This window comes from Miscanthus floridulus, chromosome 18 (genome assembly GCF_019320115.1).
Source record: "Miscanthus floridulus cultivar M001 chromosome 18, ASM1932011v1, whole genome shotgun sequence".
In the NCBI taxonomy this organism is placed as follows: Eukaryota; Viridiplantae; Streptophyta; class Magnoliopsida; order Poales; family Poaceae; genus Miscanthus; species Miscanthus floridulus.
The window spans coordinates 134438237-134457574 of NC_089597.1; the positions used below are offsets into that span (position 1 = coordinate 134438237).

The window sequence follows — 19338 nt, forward strand, 5'->3', positions numbered from 1 at the left end:
CGTGTTGGGACAACTCTCCCAACACACACGCTACAACGAGAAATCCATGAGCGAACTAGTGGCTGGGTGTCTCTAGCGATGACCAAGAGACACAGCGCGACCCTCAAGAACTCACGAACCCTAGCACACGATGGAACACAGTGAAACGAGAACACTGCACAGAGGCGGACTGTCCGAGGTCTGCTCATGGACTGTCCGACAGCAAAAATGTAGAAAATCGATTGACTAAACTAGACCCTGCTTGCTGCTGAAATGCAAACGGTAGACTGTCCGCGGTCAAGGCTCGGACTATCCACAAGTCAAAAATCCAAAACCGGACCGAGAGAACTGGTTCTAGTTGCGGCTGGAACAGGAGCAGCGTACTGTCCGGGGTTAGGGGGCGGACTGTCCGCGGACTGGGAAGTAGAGCATATGTAGACGCACGGTCCCGAGCCCGACTGGCGAACTATTCGCGGGTGATGGGCGGAACTTCCACAAGTCACGAAACAACAAGAACTCAGTCACCCGAAAATCGCCCGAGATCCAAAATCAACCGATTTGCGGCCAAATCAAAACCATCTTCCACCAAATTTGGACCAGATGGTCACAAGGAAGATAGTGGGCTATCCTTAAAAGATCATTGTCTAAAACTTAGCCAATCGATGAGAATTTCATATCACGCGAAGAACACCGATTTTTCTCCCTAAAATGAAATCCGACCCAAATCTTTGTGCTCGTGTGGATTCAAGTCGATTCACTCAAGGAGTAGGATCAACACACGTCCTTGCACGAATTGGATCAAATAAAAGCACCCCAAAAGCTCGGATCGAAGAGATCGAACAAAAGCAAGAGAAGGGGATACCGAGGGAGAAGAACACAAGAACGAAAATCACAAGACACAAACTCAAATCTTGAAACCCGGAGGACAAGAGGAGGTAAGGGCCTCCATTCCCACAAATCAAAAGGATTACAAGATCCGGTTTACACAGACGGAGTGGCTAGTTCATCTGTGGACCTCTACAGCAGAAACTACAGAGAGAGGAGAGTCCTAAGAATGAAATGCCGGAGAGATAAGACTGATTGGGGCAGACCGTCTCTTATTTGTAGTGGCTATTACACATTCCCAATATGCCCCTAAGTAATTAGAGCGAACCACATAACCCAAGGGGTATTATGGTCCAACTCAGAGATTCGCTGATTCGATGGCCATGCGCCCTTCATGACTTAGCTTCGCCTCGTGATGACTCCACGTGCCGCCTTCGATTCCCGCCAGAACTGCACCCGGGTTTTGAGGCCCAAGCCCGGAAAACTGTCCATCGGTGGTTTTGAGGTCCAAACCACCAAACCGCTCGGCATGTGTCACCGTCGTCCTCGACCGCCCAGCCATCAAGTCTTCCAGCGTCTCCGCTTGACTTGCCCATCCGCCATTTTAACTAGGTCAACACGGTCCATCTCCCATGTACTCTTGCACTTGTCGATGACCCCAGGTGTCAGCCACCCACGGTCGGTCACCCAGTTTTCCGGTCCCTCGGTCCAAGTCCCGGTATCCATCCTTCACCGCTCCCATTCCATCGGCACGGACCCGCTTGATCTTCACCTTCGCTGCCAACCACCACCTCCGAGCTCCACACCTGCGCACCACAAGCCAAGAGACATGTTGCACAACACCAACTCATGCCTCAGTTAGTTCAACAACTCAACCCAAAGCGCTACTCGTTGACAATCACTCATTACAAACCAAACCACATGGGTACATATCGACCATGTGTTCGCTGTTTCGGATCCTAAGCTGAGGAAAACGCTGCACAAAGCTATAACTGAGAAAGTCATTCCAGAGTATACATAATACATCGAGGATAACAAAGTTGCCACCCCAAAATTCAGTCCACGGGGGAAGGATGATGAACAAAGAGAGTGCAACACAGAAAACAAGTCATCATGGGGGGTTTTTTTTTTTGAAGCTTTCATGGGTTTTGGTTTGTGGTTGATTTTGGAATGAAATGTTATTGCTTCAAATGACTTGGGTTCTCAGTCAGTATGTGATGAAGTAGAATAAAATTAAGCAGAAGCACTAGCATACTTCACTTCACCATTTATATATTTTCTCTCATTTTTAAAATAAAAATGGAACATTACAGAGCCTTTTGTACTTTCTACCTTGTAAGCTTGTACTAGCATCAGTGATAACTGTATGCTGTTCTTCAAATCAAGGCCTCCTGAATTATCGGTTCTCCAAACGATCGTGTGCATTTGGTGAGAACGTTGTTTATGTAAGTTTTGTCATTTTGACTTCTATATTACATATGCGGGGTGTAATGCCCTAGAAAAATCCAAATTTAAGATCATGCATTTCAAAACTATCTCAAAACATTTCAAAACATAATCTCAAATTGAACTCTATTTGTTTTTTTTTCCTGTCAAACACAAATCCATCTTGAAGCTCTAGCCAAAACTCTCTCTTTTTCTCACTTTTATTTTATTTAATTTCCTTTTTTTTCCGAGCCCACCTCCAATCCAGCCCAAGGTCCATTTCGGCCTGCTCCTTTTATTTCTCTTGGGCCGACTTCACCTACTGCCCGACCTTCCCTGCGTGCACTCATGCTAGCTTCGCCCGGCGTGTGAAAACAACGACATTTGGATTGGGAGAGAGAAGGCCGAAGCATCAATTTTTTGAGAGAGAGAAGGAAACTGCACATTTGCGGTCACTCGCCTTGCTGAGCCGGGCTGGGCTTAGGCTCCTACCGGGCCGGGGCGAAAGGAGCAGGTGTGTGGCATCTGAGTGAATGGTCCACTAAAATTTGGCCCGTGACCTTATGGGAGAGTAGACTTCTTTTTTGCGAAAAAAACTTCGATGCATATAGTATGCACCAGCCTCTTCTGCATTTATGCTGTGGATGGATTCCATGTGTCCCTACTTCATGATCCAATAGCTACCTTCAATGCATCTATATGGGCCCAATTATTTACGGATCAGCCAGAGTAAGAGTACAGGCGTTTGATTATTTTGTTTGTGCACGTGGCAGCAGATCACAGAGGGTATGTACGGGAGGCCCGTGCATGTTGTATCCACCCAATTTTTTTCCCTCTTTTGTAGTTTTATTTTTTGGTTGTTTGACCTTTTTAAGTCTGCGAGTTAGAACCTTATCAGTTTAGATAATGATCACGACACAAGATTGTGCGAGACTTTCATATATAAATGACCTATTGGCCAATGCTAGAACACATCTATTCGCTAGGGTTTTGGTTCTTTCTGCTATTGCCCCGCCGATGTTGTCTCACCATCACTAGCACCTACGTGCGCCCGGCGACCGAGAGAGCATCTCTGGAACTGCTCGCCCTTGCAATCCTGCATCAGGAGAGGGCGAATAAGGCTTTTACGAAGCGCCTTCGCGCAACTGCTCACAACCTACACGACAGCTCGTCTTTCATCTAAGTCAGGCAATATCGTGTACCGTTGTCTCTACCGCCGGCTGCTTTGACCTGTCTTCACCAACGTCCTCAACAACATCGTTGCTCCTCCTCCACCAGCCATGGCGTCTCCTTCTTCAAACAAAAAATGCATACACCATGATCAGATATGTTATTTCAACATGTCGGCCGTTTGTGTCGTGCTGTTATTTAACTCAACTAGTATGTTAGAGATTTACGTACAAGTAACTGCTGCGGTTGCCATGATTATATCCTGGAATTAATCATAAAATTGCCTATTCTCTAACAGGAGATGGGCGTGGACGCGATCTCCCAGTCGTGCGGCTGCTAGTGACGTTGGTACAGACGGCGTTGCATGGGGGCAACACTCCACTTTGCCCATCATGCACCACAGTGGGGTCAACCGGGTGGCTGAGCAGTGGGGTCAAAGGTTTGTGGGGCCACACCAGGCGACGGTGTCAGGGATTAGTGGGTGAGATTAGGGCCGGATAAAATACTCGTGGCTCGTCAACTCGCTCGACTTGTGGCCGGCTCAGCTCGGCTCGACTCGGCTCGTTTTAACTTTGGCTCCGTTCGCTGGTCTGAAACTTGGCTGAAATTGGCTGGTTTTATGAGAAATAAACACTGTAGCGGCTGGTTGATGAACAATATTTTGTGAGGAGGAGCAGCCGGCTGGTCTGGAACTTCCAGACCAGCGAACGCAGCCTTTTTCACGAGTTGAGAGCTAGAAATCTAGCTTGCTATGTTAACGAGCTAGCTAGCGAGCTGCTCACGAGCTGAAACGAGCTGAGGCCTATCAGCCCACAATCATGAATCCAGAAGATGATGATGATGGCCTAGAAGTGTACACATATTCTATTGGTATGTAATCCTTATTTTCAGTTGTTTCATATGAATTTAATTTTATAATTGTTGTGGTACTTAAATGTTGATTTTATTGATTGTTTTTCAGGGAGAAGATGATGATGCTGACATTGAATCTGTGGACTTTTCTAAGTTTATGGTGGAAAACAACTAGTTAGTATACTGGAACTGTATGATCATCGATAGACTAGCTATGTTGCATGGTTGATACTTTTGATGAACCTAATATATATTAATCATGTATGGTTGCATAATGGTGGACGTCACATTCGAAAATTAATGTAGCATAAACATTATAAATATGTGTGTTCTATTTTTTTTATAGCTCACGAGCTAAACGAGTCAGCTCGAGCTCGGTAATGAACCGAGCCGAGCTGCCCCTCTAACTCGTAATATTAACGAGCCGAGCCAAGCTACCTCGTTAACCTGACGAGCCAGCTTGAGCTGAGCCAAGCTGGCAGCGCTAGGTGAGATCGTAGCCAAGTGAGATACGTAAGGGCGATGTCGGGCCAAGGGAGTTCGTGACGAATATGATGGGCGAGTTGGCTCTCTTTCTCAGACTTCAGATCAAATAGACTATAAGTAACACGTTCATCCATCACAGCAAGTAAAAAGGACGTCCTAAAAAATTCAACATGTGGGCGAGACCAAGGCTCTTCGACTCACCACGACTACTCTAGATGCTGACGATGATGGAGAGCAGTGGATCACAAGGAGGACCGGAGCATTGGTAGACCTCTGGCTAAAGTCAAACAGTTTTAGTCGTGGCTTCACCTGTGAAGCAGGTTTACTTAGGAGTTCAAGCTGTTTTCGGATCATTGGACAAAACAACTTCTCCTTGTGAAAAAAAGATAAAAGGTCCAAAATACCCTTTTTTCTTTTTTCTCCTTTTTTTTCTCTCCTTTTATTTCTCTTTATTTATTCTTTCTCTCTCTACCTTATCACCTTCGCTCGTTCGCACGGCGTCTCGTTCGCATCTCATCCGGCGTCTCGTTCGCACGGCTCCCCGCCCCACCACTCCGCCCCCGCCGCATCTCGTCCGCACGAGCTCGCGTCCCCCGCCTCGGCTCCGGCACGGCGGCGTGGCCGCGCTCCAGCGCTCGAAGGACGGGAGGAGCAAGGTTCCGGGAGGGCAAAACTGGATCTTGCCTCGCTGGTAGTGCGAGGCAGCACAAGGTGCCGATCGAAGCTCCTTTTTTCAGCTTCATTAGGCGGCAGCGGGCTCTGAGAGCGTGTTTTCCGGGGATCCTCACGAGGGGCACCTGCAGAAACAACCGTCTGGTATACAGAGCCGAAAAACTACTCTAGGAGCTGCCTCAGAATCCATACCAAAAGGGCCCCTACGTGTTTATACGCTTTTTCAAGCTAGAAAGATATAGGGGTTCATGTCTAAGTGTAGCTAGCTGTTTTTAGTTTTCATAAAATTCTTGGAGGCTATGTTATATAGGTCGGGAAATTGCTCTTTTAGGAATGAGCAGCCTATCCACGTGTCTTCCAAAAATGAAAGACGTGGTATGCAAACCGACTCCCATGCATAGCTGACGCCTGACGCCAATAAATCCGACGCCAAGCTCGTCTCCACCAAGTACCAACTCGCGCCTCGCTCGGCTTGTTGGCTCCTCTCCTCTCCTCGCCAACGCGCGCTGCCATACTTGCTCTCTCGTCCCCCAAGGCCACAACAAATGAACAAATCAAAAGCTCCGTCGTCCGCCGCGTCCTCTGCCGCGGTCCCATTCATCCGCTGCCACAGCTGCCTCGTGCTGGCGCCCCGGGCCCTTGTCCTCCGCCGCCGCCACCACCACCGCGCCACGCCCCTGGTCAGCGACTGACGCCACGACGTTGTGCGCCAAGGACTTGGTTTCTTGGACCACGCTGGTGTCCGCGTACGTTGAGGCAGACGACATACAGGACAGTGGCGGAGGACGAAAAAATATTGAGGCATGGCAAAGTCAAAAGTGAAAGAGCTATAAATCTACTAACCCAATTAAGTAATTATCCACAAACTACACAAATAAGTGAACGAAGCGATGAAGCGAACAACCAATGAATAGACACAAACGTGTTTTGCGCCTGGTCAGCCTCTGTCGTTGACTCAGACTTGTGTGCACACTGCTTGTCGTGCTGAACTGCCAGCGTGCGGCCGTGGCCTCAGTTATGTTGCTTCGTGTCATCGATCATCGGCAACGCGAATCAGAGTGGACTAGCAGAGGATTACATGAGCAGGGCTGCAGGGGTTAGCAGTTTGCCTGTTCGCCATCCACACGGCGTCGTCAAAGTCACGATTGAGCTGGTTTTGTAGGAAGAAAAATAACGGACGGACGGCAGACAACACTTCATAATATGGTCATATCCGGTGCAAGCCGAGTGCAGTGATGCTCGTGGTGCTGCTAAATCTGTGCGTAACCTTGAGGGACACTACCTTCTGTTCTGTAGGCAGCTGCAAGCCTGCACTGCTACACCTTTACCGAAGACGACTATATATTTCTAAAAACAGAGGACGATGCCACGATGGTGTTGGGCTGCTGGTGTCATCTTTTCCCCAGGCGGCCAGGCCGCCAAGCACAACGGCAACAGACGTTTACATTATGGTGGTGTGCACTGTGCAGCAACGCCGCGGAGCGTTGGAGTTGCACAGCGTGCGGCGTCAATGGAGCTGAGGCGCAGCTCATCAGATGGGCTGGGCGACGGCGGCGCGCCAAAGGGCGTGCACCTTTGTAAGTTATATTGATGCTGAACTTGCCAAATATGATACATTACCATTCCCAGTCTATCGATTTTCATATATTTTGGTACAATCATTGAAGACAGATACATACAGCGACGGAGGCAGCGGTGGGGCTGGGGGGCTCTAGCCCCCCTACCGATCCTAGGCACGTGGAGTCCCCCTAAGCCCTCTCTTAAAATTTTATGCATATATGTATTAGGTATGAGGGACTAAGATTAAAAGAAGATAAAAAAAACCTCTATTCTTTTATTCAGCCCTTCCTAAATTTTTTTCTAGCTTCGTCCCTGGATACATACAGACATTATTTTGGGCAGTAACGGAAGATTCATCTGGTTCTGAACTTCTGATTTCAGCTACTACCCGTTTTCCTTGTCAAAGAGGCCCAGCCAACAGCCACGTGCACATAAACCCAATCAAACAATCCATCATAGAATGTGAAAGAAGCAATTCTCCACTTTGCCTTGAACAAGAAGACGCAGAAGACTGTCCAGAGACCCATCACACCATCACATACCCACAACTCGTGGCGACAAAAAGGGAAACACTGTCGCTTCCATTCTTGTTATCTCCTGGAGCAGCAGGGATCAACCCGGTTTCTGGACATTTTTTGGAGATAGGTGGACCACAGAGACCGGGGTTGCCAATGTATATTGAGGCCTGATCATCGAGCACTTGCAGCTGACTTCCAGATGGTATAGTTCCTGATAGGTTGTTGTATGACAAATTCAAGTGGCTTAAAGATGTGAGAGCTGATAAGCTTGTGGGGATTTCACCGGATAGCTCATTGTGTGACAGGTCGAGAGATTCCACTTGCACCAAGGCCCCAATACTCGGAGGAATTTTTCCACTAAAGCCATTCCATGATAAATTCAGATTCTTCAATGCCACAAGAGTACCAATCTCTGGCGGGATCTCTCCAGAAAGATCATTACATGATAAATCAAGGTTGACCATATATATAATTTCCCCAGTATACAGTCTTTCTTGACCCTTCATTACTATAGTAGAGGTTTCTGTATACTCAATCATGTCATCCGAATCAACTGGATATGCTGAATGTATTATGTTTTCAAATTCACCAGCCTTTGTCTTGTGTTAGTATCATCCCTATGCAGCGGACAAGTGATTTCGGTATGCCACCAGTTAAGTTGTTGTAGGCAAGGTCCAAATACTGAAGTTTAACCAGATTAGTAAGCTCCACTGGAATACAACCATAAAACATATTGTACCTCAACCTCAAGAATGCCAAAGAGGGTAGGTCCTCTCCAATCCATGCTGGCAAAATCCCAGAAAATAGATTTAGTGAAAGATCAAGAAATACCAGTTGCTGGCAGTTACGGAGAAATAAAGGAAATTCACCAGAGAGGCTGTTGTTTTTTAAGTTCAGAGACTGAATACTCCAGCTTGCCATGTATATTGTGGATTTATCTTCTACGCAATCAGGAACGGATCCAGTAAGCTTATTATCTGAGAGATCTAGCAATTGTAGTTGTCTCAGTTTGCATAAAGAAGATGGAATGGTGCCAGAGATTGAGTTTTTGTATAGAAGAAGTGTTTCAAGTCCTGGTGCTCCAAAATCTAGTGGCAGTGGCCCACTGAGATTATTTCTGCTGAGATCCAACATAGTTAGATAAACAGGAAGCTTAGGTATTGTGCCACTAAGCTGGTTAGAACTGAGATCAATTACATATGCTATCGGAAATTCCATTTTAGATGGTAGAAAACCACTGATCTGATTATTTTTCATATCCAGAGTGGCCACGGAGGAAGCTGTTACCCAAAACCAATCCGGTACCACATCCGATATACTTGTGTTTGAGATATCAATAAGAGATGCTGATGTTTGCCATTTAAGCCACATCGGAAAGGTTGGCCCCAGATGGCATGATCCAAGTTCAATAGTGTCTAGCTTGAAAGGAGGAACCCAAGTCGAATTCAATATGATGGACAAAGAATTATGGGCCAACAACAGGAACTCCAAATTTGGTAGGCCAGATAAATGGCCTTCATGTATGACACCATCAAGTTTGTTGAAGCTAAGTTTCAGAAACTGTAGCTTTGTGAGCTTTCCTATCCATAGTGGCACAGTACCTGTCAGATTATTCCAACGAAGGTCTAGTGCGACCAAATTGCTTAATTGTTGTGGTAGCCCAGTTGGCAGGCTTCCCGTAAGATTGGTGTCAGCTAGAAGCAGAGATTTCAATTTATGTGACAGCTGGGTAAGCGGTGGATGAATTCAGTTATACTTCCATTGATGTTGTTTACCATCAAATAAAGTTCTTCCAAGTTACATAGATTCTTCATGCTGCTTGGTATCATGCCGACTAGGTTATTCATTGCGAGACTAAGATTCACCATGGATGTCATATTCCCTATCCCTTGTGGAACCGATCCATAAAACTGGTTTGAGTGAATATAAAGCTCCTTGAGGCTAGTCAAATCCCAAAACCAGTTGGGTTCGATAGGTTTGTAGAAACTATTATATGATATGTCGAGTGTTTCGAGAGATGTCAGATTTAGATGCAACAGCGAGTCAGGACTCGTGCCAAGCTGGCAGTAAGAGAGAGAGAGAAATTGAAGTGAAGGAAGCATGTTCACCAAGGAAACCCAGTCTGCAGTGGTGCTAAGGTTCACGGACCTCATGTTGAGGTACTCAAGGGAGCGCAACCGTGACAGCCAGGTGATGTCCATTGAGTATATGTTAACAACTTGCCCACCCGTGTATGAATCAAGATTCAAGTAATGCAAGTTGGAGAGATTACCCAGCTGTGGCGGTATCCTTCCAACGAAGTTGGAGTGTGAGAGGTCAAGATATCTCAGGTCATGCAGGGAACCCAAGAACTCTGGTATTGGCACCATATCAAACATGTTGCAGCTGAGGGCCTTGTTTAGATTGCAAATTTTTGCAATCTGGACACTGTAGCATGTTTCATTTGTATTTGACAAACTTTGTCCTATCATAAACTAACTATACTCAAAAGATTCGTCTCGTGATTTACAACCAAACTGTGTAATTAGTTTTTTTTTTACCTACATTTAATGCTCCATGCATACGTCTAAAAATTGATGTGATGGAGAGAGAGTGAAAGTCGAGAAACTGGAGGTGACGTAGACCAGTCACTAAGGAGATCACGTTGCCCCCTAGCGCCTGGCTACTCACACCATTGTCGAGGCAGCCAGGGGCTCGCAGGTCAAGCTTGATGACATGGCCTGTGCTGTTGCTGCACTGGACACCCTGCCATTGACAACAGTTATCTCCCTCCCATGATGAAAGGCGATTTATGGGATCCGACAAGCCTGCTCTCAAGGCAAGAAGGGCTGACCTCTCGCTGCTAATACAGCTCTTGGTCATATCCTTCTTCAGGATGACAGATGCCTCAATGGAGATCTTGGTTTGTGCGAGAAAAAGCAGAACTATGGCTATTTGGATGCAAGAGGGTTTAAGCATGCCCATTGTTGCTTTCCGACTGATCAACATGTTATTTTTGGTGTGGAGAAGCCTGGCTAGCTGGTTACTCCTTATAAAGAGCACAACTTATTAAGATGCGTTAATAATATATACCGTCAACTACTCCTTGACTCCTGCAGTGTATGTAGTCTCCGATGTTCACACCCGGCCTGCCATGATCTCATTAGCATGCGTTGCAAAGGCTACCAAGGGCGTCCACAGTGATGCTAGCTACATAGCCAGCTTACGTGGAGGTGAGAGACAAAAGCAAAGACTATTTTATACAATTTTGTACTATTGAACGCACATGCTCCTCTCTTAAATTCTTGAACTATGTGAAATAGATCAACTATTTGTTCGTCGATAGTGACTACTCTTTCTTCTATTTTTTTCTGTCCACGTCAGAATAGCTAACTGTTGGAAGACCCTAGTAAGGTCTCTTCAGTCTGCAATCTATCATACAGGTCTTTTTGTCACTTATTCGTTGTCCAATTACCTACCGGTAAAGCCGTGACCCACCCGCTTGTTTGTTTTGTTGGCTGAGGCCTTGTTTAGATTGCTTCAAAGTTCCAAGTTTTTTCACTTTCTCTATCACATCGAATCTAGGGACACATGCATGCAGCAGTAAATGTAGATTAAAAAAATAACTAATTATACAGTTTAATTGTAAATTACGAGACGAATCTTTTGAGCCTAGTTAATCCATGATTAGACAATAATTATCAAATACAAACGAAAGTACTATAGTGTCAAATTTTGCTAACTCTTGCCATCTAAACAAGCCCTGAGAGAGAAGCAGAAAAGGACGGCTAGTGCACAGGCCACAGCTGTAACCATGATTAAGACTAGGCAGGTAAGGCGCGCTGCCGCCGCGCCGTTCCTGCGGACGCGTCTCTTTTTTTTTTGTCGTACTGTAGGCGCGGTTTTTTTAATATTAGGGCCTGTTTGGAACGAAGGAATTCAAAACACAGAAATAGGAAAAAATACAGGAATAAGGTATGATGAAAAGTGAAAAACTACGGGATTTCAAAACACAGGAACAGAAAATTTAGGCTGTTTGGAACACAGAAATTTATAACGTAGGAATTGTAACATGTTAGGCAAATATGGGTACTTAGAAAGTATTAAAAGCACCTAACCTCACGTGAACAAGAATCTACTTTGCGCTGGCTGCTGCTTCTCTCTGTAGGTCAGCGCTTTATCTCGGACTTCGCGATAGGAAGAGAAACCAAGAGATTAGAGTGGATTTTTTTGATTCCTGCGTTTTGAGATGGGAAACAAACCTTTCCTCAGAAAAGGGAAGTTGTAATCCTCCATTCCAAACGGACGGTGACATCAGCAAAACAAAGGAATGCTATTCCTTTGAAGGTCCTACGAGAAACCTGCAATCCAAACAGGCCCTAAACGCGTTTTTTTGGAGGGCGCTACGGCGCGCGCGGGTGAAGCGCGTGAGCAGCGCCGTGTGCGCAGGGAAACGCGTCTTTGAGCAGCGTGGGCGTGGGGGAGGATGTGTACAGTAATTTACAGTAAATACGGGCATATGAACAGCGGCCGAAGCGCGGAGGAGCCAGGGATTCCTGGGCTCTTAAAGCGCGGCATCTTACTATATGAATCTTCAGCCTAACGAATAGGGCCACGTCGTCCGTTAATACGATTGGTTATTTAGGTTGAACCTTGTGATAGATATACTGTTCGTATATGACTATCAGATATAGATATATTTGTTAACATATTATGTATATAAAATAATTTTACTCTGCCATAAATTGTACATTTGAAGTGATGTTGCTTCGTGGTCATCATGAGAATCTTATGAAGAAATCAATGCAGGCTACCAGCCTTTCAAAGTTTCAGAATCCACCGAGTACTACTTCCAAGTAACGATGGCTTTACGCATATGGTACATTAACCTATTTAATAAGGACAGATAGCTTAGCAGGTACCAAAACTTGATCGGGCTAAGCATAGAATATCAGGAATGTTATGGAAACCAATAGCCTGAAGAAAAACACTTTTAAGTTGTTTTAACCCATAGGGATGTCTTATAAGTTGTAACCCATTCAACTCAAAAAGGTATCAACGAGTAAAAATGGTAGTTGTAGGATTATTACTTGAGAAAGCATTATTTTTCAGGTAACAATCCTTATGTGTTACATGTCTTAGTTTTTAGTTGTTAAATGAAGCTCTGCGCTCAACAGGTAGCAAAGTACGATCCTAGATATATTATAAAAATTCGATGATTAGTCAAATACTAAATGACTATTTTCTAAGAAAGCTTAGAATTGAAAATCACATATTAGTGAGGCCCATGTGAGGATAAGATATTTGAAAAAGTGCATTCGACTTATATAATCAATACGTAGGATATTCAGCTAACTACAGTTCAAATTGTAGCTTTAATTTTTTTTTACATAAATGAATGCAACTATGTATTTCTAATTTCAGTTCTAACACAAATTTATAGATACATTTACAGCCTGCTGGCAATCCCTGAATTTATAGGAATTGATCTAATTACGGGTAGGCTCTTTATTAAGTGTAATCTGAAACATGTTAGCTAGCGTGTGAGCAGGACTGCTATGTAAAGAGGAATTAACATATCTCAAAACCGTAAGTAATTGATTAGGAAATAAGCCATAATACCAAATGTGTTAGGCATAATCCTGATACCAATAGATAGAAAATCTATACAATCAGTTTCAGAATTTAGGGATGCATCATTATTTTTTCTATGGATTTTAAAATTTCTTGTATAAAAGTAGCCCTTCCATGGAAAATCACGAGCAGCCACAGTTGTGGGCTTGTGGCATTCAGGTTTTTTTTATCTTAACTCTGTGCTTTGAGCACGACTTATTGCAGTTACAAAATCAACAATCATGTGAAGTTGGACCTCAAGCAAGAGGTGAGTCCGGCAAGTTACTTCCATCTGTCAAGCAAAATAAGACAAAAAAAACCCCTCACTGATCAAGATCCTATTGATAATCGTTACTCAGAATGCATTGCTTCCTGTGGTCTATGCAATATTGCTCCTGGATCACCAGCAAGGTGATGTGATCATTAAGAAGGTATAAAAGTTGAATAAAAAGTGGCATTAGCACATGGGGAAACCTTCAGCGTCACATGGGGAAGCCTTCAGCAGCACAGCCATTGCAGTCTGAGAATGTATTTATCAAGAAGGTATTTAGATTTCAAGGGGTTGCATCAAGAACACCTCCATTTGTTGTTACCTAGTCATGACAGACATATCAAACACCTTGTGCCTGAATTCAATCAGTATTTAAGTGCTGTTTGAACTGAATAGAAAAGCAAATAGCTATTTAAGAACTGAAACATAGTATTCTCTTTGCACACCTAAGAAATTGTGACCAAGCTAGTGCAGGACAGTGACCAAGCTATTACTAGTTCCTAAATCATAAATAGCAGGTATCAAAGACATTTCACACACATTAGTAGCTATCATACAGTGAGTACAAAGAGGACTGGCGGGTGCTGGTTTATTGTGAGAGGAAAACACTGTTGACTGGCTGGTTTGGGCTGGCTGAAACCAACAAGCGAACAGGCTGAAGATCACAAAGATAGCCCCAACATGCCTTGATTCATGGTATACTCATGGAGACAAAAGGCTGTGCTGTTTACCTCATGGGAATTTTGTCGAATATCTCCTGTGCGCTATAGTTGTCGTCGATGTCCAGTTCATCACCGGCTGGTGTTCCACATCTGATCTGCTGTAATTTATATTAAAAAAAGATACGTCAATTTAAAAAATTACTGTATCAAGGATGAACTAATATCTGCTTTAAACATCCACATCAATTGGCCCTTATTGTATTGAAGAGGCTCAAGCGAAAATGGAAGAGACGAATCGAACCAGGAAATGCTATAGCTGGGAAATAGTTTTGTCAAGGTGCAGGTGCACATAGAATTGGTTTTTGCTACTGTGCAGGGTCCAAGCCATCTCTTCGCAAATTGATTGTAGCCATCCCACCAAGATTGACAAAAAATCAGTCTTATAAATGGTTGACTCAAGCTTCAGCATGCATCATTGAGGACAAGCACCACATGAGCAAGAGGAAAAACACAAGGTGAAGATGAGCCCTTACCAAATTGAAGAAGAAGACACCATGAGGGGCTGCTGCGTGTGGGGAGACGTTTTGTTCGTCAGCTTGGATTGAACCTCAGTATGATCCTTCAAGGGACGAGGGGGACTGGGAGACCGAACGACGGCTGGAGTGGAGCCTAGCGGCGCTGGACGACGGAGACCTTCATTGCGAGGGCCGAGCGCTCCACCGACGGGGACGCCGCGCCGGGGTCGCCGTGGGAGGGGGGGCCGCCGTGGTTGCAGCGCTCGAGCTTCACGCCCGCGCCGGGGTGGCCGCAGCCACCGTGCTTGCGCTCGCCGCCCGCTCCGGGGTGGCCGGAGCCACCACACGCGCAACGCCGGTCGCGCCGGGGTCGCAGGGGCCGCTGGGGCCCCCGCCCGCGCCCGGATGTCCGAGACCGGAGAGGCCGGGGTCGCCGCGCTCGTACCTCGCCTGTGCCAGGGTCACCGGGAACGACGCGCACGCACCCCGCCCGGGGCCCTAGCTGCCCGGAGTGGCGGCTCCGGCCACCCCGGAGCGGGCGGCGGGCTCAGGCACGGTGGCTGCGGCCACCCTGGCTCGTCCACCGGCTCCGACTCCCTTCCCATTGCCGCGGCCGCAGCCTCGTCCCTCACCTCCCGCGGCGTCCAAAATGGCGGGTGCTACCGCCAGGGCGTCGAGCCCAGACCGTCCCGAACCTCTCCTTGAGCCCACGGCCGCACGCCTCCGCCGGAAGCCGCCAGCGACAACTACGAGCGGCGTTGGCGCGCAATGCCGCACCTCTCCTGCTTGGCTCACGTGCATCCACGAGCAGGCCTTCCTGTAGGCAGAGGCAATCTTGTGCGCGCGGGCGACGGGTCCTCCAAGCGTGTCAGATCTACGGCGAGCCGCTTCAGTTGTTGTCTCAGGCGGCCGAGCTCCAGGTACCCCTCCTGTTGCCCCTCTCCACCCCATCCGGTGCTTCTACTCATGGTGCAAAGGGGCCCCTCCCACGCAGGCGAGGACGGGGCCTGAATCGATCGGCGCGGCGATGGCAATGCGTCGTTGGAGGTCGAAATCTAGAGCTGCACCTGCTCTGCATCTACAGAGTGAGCTCATGCTCCTCGGCTATGCACTCGCTGGTGAGGGTTCTGTGGATCCAGATCCGCGACATGATGAGGCAGTCCTCCAGCGCTTTAGCCGATAGGGGATGGTCGGCATCAACCTCAAAGCCAAGTAGTGTCACTCCATAGTGAAGGAATCCTGCCTGTGGTCCATCGCCTCTTCTCTTTAGTTGCCGAAACCTGTGTAAGCTGTGACTGTGAGTATGTGACTGTGCAAGTCAACGGCTATCGTCTGAGCATCCATCAGCGCCCTGTTTGCTTGAGCTGGTTTGAGTTATAGTTGAAAGTACTGTTAGCTGGTTTGATGTGAAAGAAAAATATTGTTCGTTGGCTAATAAGTCATGGCTTATAAGTCAAATACGACCGAACGAACATGCTGCAGGAGATTGATGTCTGCAGATCTACGATTGTCAGGGCTAGCTAGATTAGCCTATTCGTTTAGTCGTATTTGGCTTATAAGCCAGGGCTTATCAGCCAACGAATAGTATTTTTCCTTCCCACCAAATCAGCCAACAATCATAACTTATAAGCTAAACAAACCCAAACAAACGGGACGGCCGCGAGCAGACAGGATCCAGCTCATCCTCAGGTACCATTATCTCAGCCACCTACTGCTGCACCTGCACATCTAGCGGTAGCGGCTCTCATCTGCCCTCTAGCTCTATGGACGCCGCCGCAAGACACCTTAGCTTGGGGCTCCTCGATAAAGACGACAACGTTTCTTGGGGAGAAACTCAGGAGGCGAAGATACAGCACATCAGAAGCCTGGTCCAGGAATTCGTCGCTGCGTCGTCATCGGTGAATTGCAGCGTCAGAGGCGGCGACATGGGTGCCCCTGTCGTGGAGAGGTGGCTCACGGAGTTGGGCGTCGGCTGGGTTCTCCACCTCCCTGGCAGTGCATCTGCATGTGAACTGGAGCATACGTCTGATGTTGCAAGGACCAGCTGATGGTCAATTCCAGTTTGCACGGTTTATCCAAGAAACCATGTTGAAAATGCTCTCTTTTGTTGATGTCATAGCTGCTATTGCTATAGATCCCAATGGCAATAATGGGGTCTCGGGCACTATACCAGATGCTGAATGGCTAGCCCTGCGTTGAAGCCAAACGGATCTCCAGCCTTGCTCTATCAAACAGATCCTTCTGGCTTGCTGTATGCCAGGCGCAGCGACACGTTTTTGCGCCGACAGAACACTATGTGGCATCTAGTAGTGTCGGCAAGTTTCTTTCGATTAGGCCATGTGTACTCTCGCCAACTGGTTTCTTGCGAGTTATACAACGTTTTCACCTCCTCTGAATGAAATATGTGCCATAGCACTAGCACAATCATAAAAAAACTCCTTGAGAAAAATGACAATGCATGAGGCGTGATTTGAAGAGAAAAAGAAGATCAGTAAGTAAACACCACTGGTGTTGGTACAAGCCTACAAGACAGAAGGTACATTTCATACATACAGCCATCGGCTGCTCCACATTTATTCAGAAATGAATAGCACAGGGAGATACAAATTGCCAAATGAAGTTTCATAGTGCTTCAATTTTTTTTTACTTCGTATACAGCTTCAGAAGTCAAATCATTTGAAGGAACAAAGTTTAATCAGAATGCATGCCAACACAAATGGAAACCTATGGTGACTTTATTTGTCCTCCGTGTTGCAGTTTATTCATCATCCTTCATACAGCTCTTGCAGCATCTCTTCCAGCTCCTGGGGAGTGAATTTTGGCTTGGTAACCTTGCTATCCTCTATGTATTTTGTATAGCCTGGAATGATATTTTCGGTGACAGCTTTGCGCAGCCTTTTCCTAAGCTCGGGATTTGGGACCTTCCACAGCTTTTGGGTAGTGTAGGTTTTCTGAAATTCAGACTCGAACTTGGACAGTGGGGAGTGGTTTCTCCCCAGGCAGAGTGGTGTATGATTGGACAAGCATGACAACATCGGTGCCCAAGATACCTGTATATACCTCTCTATATAGTGCCCAAGCTCATCTTTGCGAGTGATGATTTCTACATCGACTTTGGTATAAGCAGAGAGAGTGTATTTGAGGTTCTCCCGTATGAAGTTTGATTTGTTGAGGAGGAATAATAAGCCGAGGCCTTTATCTAGGAATAATTGTGACTTGCTGATGAGTTTTTCTTCAAGACAAGAAACCATCTCTGTGATGAGGCTGATGAAAGGTGGTGCCTCTCCAAGTCCAGTCTGAGGCACATACTTACCAAGGCTAGCTGCTTGGGATACTAATGGAGTAACTGTGGACTCATTGCGTAGCAAGATGTTGATGTGGATCATTAGTAAACGAGTGTCCCAGTGAATGTCCGATGATTCTTGTGGAGTCTGAGTATCCATTGGCTTAATGACACCAGTCCTAATCTCCTCCAATGTGCTCCATATGGCCTCAAACGCCCTGCCCTGCTTTTCTGACAAGAGGCTCACCATCTCGTTCTTTATATTTTCAACTTGTGCAGAGGGTGTCGAATGGAATTGCAATTTGATCCCCAGTAACGCCTTGGACAGAGCACCATGTAAATGGAGACACGGAATGAAAGGGTCACAGAGGTATCCTACCCCATGTATAGAAAGAGAATAACTAAACATGATATCAACAAAAACGAGCATTTTCGACATGGCTTTTTGGAAAAACAGTCCGAACTGTACTGGATCCAGACTAGTAGCTTGTTTCCCGTTGTCTACCTCTTCCTCACAACAACCAGGCATGCCCACAAAGCCATGACCATGGTCGGGAAAGAAAGACGCCGTGAGACGAATGGTATCCATGATTTTTTCGAGAGCTTTGATCCAGATCCATGTATTACCTCGTGTTTGTGTAGGATGCTCGACATCGAGTTGGAGAACCCAGCTGACGCCCAGCTCCGAGAACCACCTCTCCAGGGCACTCATGCCACCGCCGCCGCCTAAGATGCTGCGATTCTCTGACGGCCCACGGAAGAATTCCTGAACCAGGCCTTCAATGCGCTTCATCGTCATCTCGGGCTTCTTGATTTGTTGAGCAAACTCGGCATCCTTTTTGACGGCTTCAATCCCGGACGTGCCCACACTGAGCTCCAAGTCCAATTGCAACAAGGCCGACTCCATAGAGATACTAGAGGAGTCGCGAGAGGCGCTCCCGCTAGATGTGTAGGCGGTTGAGACGATGGTACCTGATCTGGAGCTGCTGCTAATGGTGGAGGAACTGGATCCGGCCTTCTCCCCGTAGTGCCGGTAGCTCCAAGAAGGCCCCCGGCCGCCATCCCTGCCCGCCGCCTCCATGCCAAGCTACAAGCTACAACTGCAGGAGAGGGCGTTTGCGTTTGGAACTTTGTTTTGGATTGAAGAGAGAACGTGGTAGATGATATGATAGTGTCGCCTTTTCAAAGCTTTGGGCCAGGATTCCATCCCCTCCCCCGTGAACCATCCACGAAGGAACGCGCGAGGAAGTTTCGAGCGGCCCAGGACACGCTTCCACGTGCGCCGTAGCTCAAGGTCTAGGGGTTGGTGATGCAGCATCCATAAGGTTTCTAATACAAAATTGTTCATTAGCTTTTTATTATTATTCTAAAAATGACCAGCCCAAAAGTAAAGCTGCTGCACTAGCCCGCAATGACTCATGCGGTAGCAGGCAAGGTAATCAAGTTGGATCTTTCCTCATCGTCAATTAAAAGGGGCCAAAAAAACTGAAGGTCTCTTTCGGCGCGGTTCAGTTTTACTAATGAAGCT

The 19338-nt window shown here is 46.6% G+C and overlaps 1 protein-coding gene, 1 long non-coding RNA gene and 1 pseudogene across 4 annotated transcripts; all 3 read right to left on the reverse strand.

Moving 5' to 3' along the window:
• Nucleotides 1-7346: 7346 nt before the first annotated feature.
• Nucleotides 7347-10451, reverse strand: LOC136524751 (receptor-like protein EIX2; annotated as a pseudogene).
• A 1706-nt stretch (nucleotides 10452-12157) lies between these two features.
• On the reverse strand, nucleotides 12158-14962 carry LOC136521018 (uncharacterized). 3 transcript variants are annotated; one of them, XR_010775484.1, is made up of 4 exons: nucleotides 14546-14949; nucleotides 14082-14170; nucleotides 13554-13672; nucleotides 12158-13371 (listed from the first exon to the last, which is right to left on the reverse strand). It is a non-coding gene; the product is annotated as an uncharacterized lncRNA (long non-coding RNA). The 3 variants fall into 3 exon arrangements; XR_010775483.1 differs by lacking the exon at nucleotides 12158-13371 and having other exon boundaries at nucleotides 13378-13672; nucleotides 14314-14962; XR_010775482.1 differs by lacking the exon at nucleotides 12158-13371 and having other exon boundaries at nucleotides 13378-13672; nucleotides 14546-14947.
• A 2018-nt stretch (nucleotides 14963-16980) lies between these two features.
• On the reverse strand, nucleotides 16981-19079 carry LOC136521695 (uncharacterized). The gene has a single exon (XM_066515449.1). It carries the CDS (start codon nucleotides 18889-18891, stop codon nucleotides 17293-17295), a length of 1599 nt encoding a protein of 532 aa, XP_066371546.1. The 5' UTR covers nucleotides 18892-19079; the 3' UTR covers nucleotides 16981-17292.
• Nucleotides 19080-19338: the final 259 nt, after the last annotated feature.